Here is a 4434-nt window from a genome sequence, read left to right as displayed (position 1 = left end):
CACTGATACTCCCCCTGCCCGCATTTTCACCTAAACACTAATGAGTACAGCAGGCCAATTTATGACGGACAGGAAGTGAGATAAAGTGCCATCACGCCATGTTGTCCCTTTTTGGCCTTTTTTATATTTTCCTTTTAAAAATAATGCGAGCCTTCGTAAGACGAAAAAGAAATTTAGCAAATACTTTGTTACTTGCCACAATTGGCTACCTTCTCCTTGCACCGCTCTTCAGGAGGTAATTATCTCATACAAATCACCTGAAATACCTATTGTATTGAAGTTACGCAGGCAACCATATGAGGACGCTGCTCAAATTCATAAAATAAGGACAGACTGCACGCCTCGAACCAACTTGTTCTTTTTGAAAACGCACAAGTGCGGCAGCAGCACCGTGCAAAACGTACTGATGAGGCGTGGATTACACCAGGATCTCAATTTTGTTCTTCCAGACAAAGGTTGTTCTCACCATGTTTTTTCCTCAAAGGTCGGAGTAAAAATGGACTCTTTTCTATACAGATAACTACTTAGGCTATCCGCAGTATTTTAACAAATTATACGTCGGGGACGGTCTGATGGACGATTCGGAGCAATTCAACATTTTGGCGCACCACTGCCGATTTAGCCCTCCTGATGTGCGCGCCTTGATGCCGAACGACACGGTAAAGGTGGCCATCGTCAGACACCCTGTCTCTCTGTTCGAGTCGCTGTTCAATTTTTACGACCTGGGGAAATACTGGGGAAGGCAAAATGCGCTGACGCTCACAGAATTTTTATCAAGAACAGAAGAAGAAATAAAAAACTTGATTTCCTCCGTGGATAGAATGGGCTACCGAATCGGCCAAAATCAGGTCCATAATTCTCAAGCCGATAAATTATTAGTTATTAATTTTATTTTATTAGTTGGCGTTTGACTTTGGATTTGATCCTTATTTCATGAACAACCAATCGGTTTTCGAGCAATTCGTTCATATGCTGGGAGAGGAGTTTCAACTGGTGATGCTAACAGAATTCTTGGAGGTGTCCATGGTGCTTTTGGCCGATCTGATGTGCTGGCCCCTCGATGAGGTGGCTTTCATCCCCCTAAACGTGCGCACTGACTCCCGTTTGCCTCAACTCTCGCTTCTGCACAAGAGAAAAATCGAGAAAATAAATCAGCAAGACGTCAGCATCTACGATTTTTTCCAGTGAGAGACTTATTTTATTTTTTTTAATAATAATTTTCATCTGCGAGTTTGCACAGGGAAGTTTTTAGACTTAAAGTGAAAGAATACGGATTTGAACGGATGGAAAGAGAAGTTTCAAGATTAGTGGATTTAAACAACAAACTGCTATCAGATTGCGTTGCGATTTCAGCCGAGACGAAAACATCTGTTTCGAATGACAAGATCAAAAAATTAACGATTAGGACGAATGCACCGCAAAAGTGCCAATTTATTTTGATGCCTGAGCTGAGTTTCACAGAACTGCTGAGGCAAAGGCAGAGGAATAAATTCTCGGCCCGATCCAAGCTGAAAAAACTTCTCGCTTAACGTCGAATAAAATTTATCTTAACATCTATGATTTTGATTAGTCTTGATAAAATTTCCTGCAATATTTAGTCAACAAATTATTGGATAAGATTGTGACAAAGCAAAAAAGTAGTAAATCATCATGAATGACTTGCAATCACACCGCTTTTAATAAATTTTAATTGGACATATCTTCCGTTGAACATGCTTTGATACGACAAGATAGTTTTAAGAGATAAACCAACAACAAGACTATATAAAGCTGCGTGGCTCCTCATTTTAACTGACTGCAGGTTTCATATCAATGCATATCAAGCGGAAGCAACTCTACGTGCTCACTCTTTCCTTCTTTGCGCTCGTCTCTCTCGTCTACCTCAACGCGAAAAACCGGTATTTAAATCACAAAATTTGTTTTGCTTTCTATTTTATTTTTATTTATAAGGTTAGAAACGTTGCTGCATGACGAGTCAACCCTCAGAAAGCTTCCCTTATTTCAGCTCAACAGGAGCTCAAATTGCGTACCTTCAGACCACATTTTCTTCTTGAAAACGCACAAATGCGCCAGTTCCACCGTGCAGAACATTCTGATGCGCCGCGGCTTCAAGAAAGGGTTGAATTTCGTCTTGCCTGAGAAAGGTTTGACTCGCAAATGAATCAAAAATTAATATTATACCCGATCCTCCAGGTAATTACATCGGGCATCCGTATTTTTGGAACGAAACGAAGCACATCGGCAAATGGTTACTAGCTGAGAACGAGGAGTATGATATGTTTGTGCACCACTCACGATTCACGCCAGACGCAGTGAGAAGAGTGATGCCGAACGATTCGAAATGGATCACCGTAATGAGAGACCCAGTTGCCCAGTTCGATTCATCGTACCACTACTTCAGTTTGGGAAACAACTGGCTGAAAAACAAATCGCTTACTTTGAAAAAGCTTCTGAGCTATGCTACTGAAGATATAATTAAAATGTGTGAAAATCGCGTTCGTTACGGCTACGCCTTTGGACACAATCAGGCAAGGTTTCGGACAGTCATAATATTTTACGTTGTCTATTTTGGACTTCATTTCCAGATGGCTTTTGATTTGGGAATGGATGAAGAGCAATTTCGAAATGAGACCGCAATTGATACATTAGTCTCCACGTTGACAGCCGAGTTTGATTTGGTGCTCGTAGCCGATTTTATGCTGATTTCGTTGGTGTTGCTAGCTGATCTGCTATGCTGGCCGTTGGAACAAATGGCATTCATCTCATTAAACACTAGGGAAACGAGTGCAGTGAGTGAACTGACCGAACTTGAGAGGAAAAAGATTCTCGAGCTGAATAATGTTGATAGCAGGCTCTACAACCATTTTCTGTAATTTAATCATTTTAAATATTCTTGAGGAATTAATATTTCATTTCATTACTAGGAAAATTTTTAAAGTAAAAATCGAGGAATACGGCGTGGAAAGAATTGAGAAGGATGTGATGAGGCTTGCTGCCATTAATGACGATCTGGAATCAAAATGCCTGAAAATCGAGCCTCGAAAGACCGTTAATTTGTCAGATGCGACTCTACACAAAATTGAAAATATTGTTTTGCTTCCTAAAGCGCCACTATACTGTGAGGCTTTCGTTCAAAAGGAGTTGGCATTCACGGACATTTTAAGGTGGAGGCAAAGAAAGAAATTCAAAATCAAATCTGATCTGAAATATATTTTAAATTTTAAATAAAATATTTACGAAGTTATATAATTTACTGATTGAATTTATTACGTTCATACTTTATATTCGAAATTTATTTGTAAAGTGTGAAAAGGATTGTGCTTTTAATTAATGTTTATCGAATTAGGAAATAAAGGCTATGCGCGCGGTTTTTACGAAAATTAACCTGATCTTACATTCAGGTGATGATCTTCTCACAATATATTCCATCTAATTGCAAATTACGAACACAATATACAATAGAAAAAATAAACATACAAATATCATGAGTTTTTGACAAAAGAGAAATACTCTTGGGAAGAGTAAAATTGCAGGCTCTACAACCATAATCTGTAATTATTGAATATTGTTGTGGAATTAATATTTAATTGCATTAATAGGATAATTTTTAAAGCGAAATTTGAGGAATACGGCTTAAAAAGGATGGAAGAAGATGTGATGAGGCTGGCTGCCATTAATGAGACGATCTGGATTCAAAATGATGGAAAATCGAGCTTTAAAAAGCTGTAAATTTGTCAAACGCGTGCCGCTTAAATTGACAAATACCATTTTACTACCTAACGCACCACACGATATTGTGATGACATTGCCGCATACGAAGTTGAATTCACGGAAACTTTAAGGCATATATAGAGACAAAATAATAAGGTCAAAATGAAATCTGATCTGAAATTTATTTTGAATTACTAAAACAAATTTTAATTAAATGGGTGCGATAGTTAACTAGTATATATACGTACCAATTCTAATTTGTTTTAACTTTTATTATAAATCAAAAGCTAATAAATCTGCGAATTTACATCTTTGTTTTGACTTAAAAGCTTAATTTGAGAAGTTTATAACGTATGTTGCTGGCGTATAAGAAGATAATATAAAAAAGATGTTAAAAAATTCCTAATTTGAAAGAGGAAATTTTCCATTTGATTGTATATTAAGGAAGCGAAATTTTGATACGTTTTTCTGTTTTTGATCTCCTTGCTTTTGTAATTTTATATCCTGCGACCGTATAAGTATTTAATTTCCATTCTTAATCAATCAAGGCAACATTCCTCAAACCTCCCGTTATATTTAACGAAGATTTGCTTTTTCGAGGGCACAAAAATGCAACTTTGGCTGGATCATTTCTTGATAATATACTGCTCCGAAGGTACTTGCTATTTTCTTTTGCCTTTCTTGCACACAATTTTTAATGTTTGAAAAATGAAACAACCTCAA

The 4434-nt window shown here is 37.3% G+C and overlaps 1 protein-coding gene across 2 annotated transcripts; it reads left to right on the top strand.

Annotated features, from left to right (window-relative positions):
* On the top strand, positions 1–3251 carry LOC135937248 (galactosylceramide sulfotransferase-like). Of its 2 annotated transcripts, XR_010574484.1 has the most exons (9): positions 1–235; positions 289–455; positions 517–848; positions 901–1184; positions 1241–1898; positions 1951–2144; positions 2194–2528; positions 2586–2869; positions 2925–3251. XR_010574484.1 is itself a non-coding variant. In XM_065480358.1 (5 exons), the coding sequence occupies exons 1-5, from the start codon at positions 1813–1815 to the stop codon at positions 3226–3228; spliced, it is 1203 nt and encodes a 400-aa protein (XP_065336430.1). In that variant the 5' UTR covers positions 1767–1812; the 3' UTR covers positions 3229–3251. The 2 variants fall into 2 exon arrangements, 1 of the variants encoding a protein (XP_065336430.1); XM_065480358.1 differs by lacking the exons at positions 1–235; positions 289–455; positions 517–848; positions 901–1184 and having other exon boundaries at positions 1767–1898.
* Positions 3252–4434: the final 1183 nt, after the last annotated feature.

This window comes from Cloeon dipterum, chromosome 2, assembly GCF_949628265.1.
Source record: "Cloeon dipterum chromosome 2, ieCloDipt1.1, whole genome shotgun sequence".
In the NCBI taxonomy this organism is placed as follows: Eukaryota; Metazoa; Arthropoda; class Insecta; order Ephemeroptera; family Baetidae; genus Cloeon; species Cloeon dipterum.
Note: the sequence above shows the minus strand (reverse complement) of the source record. Positions and strands in the feature narration are given on the sequence as shown.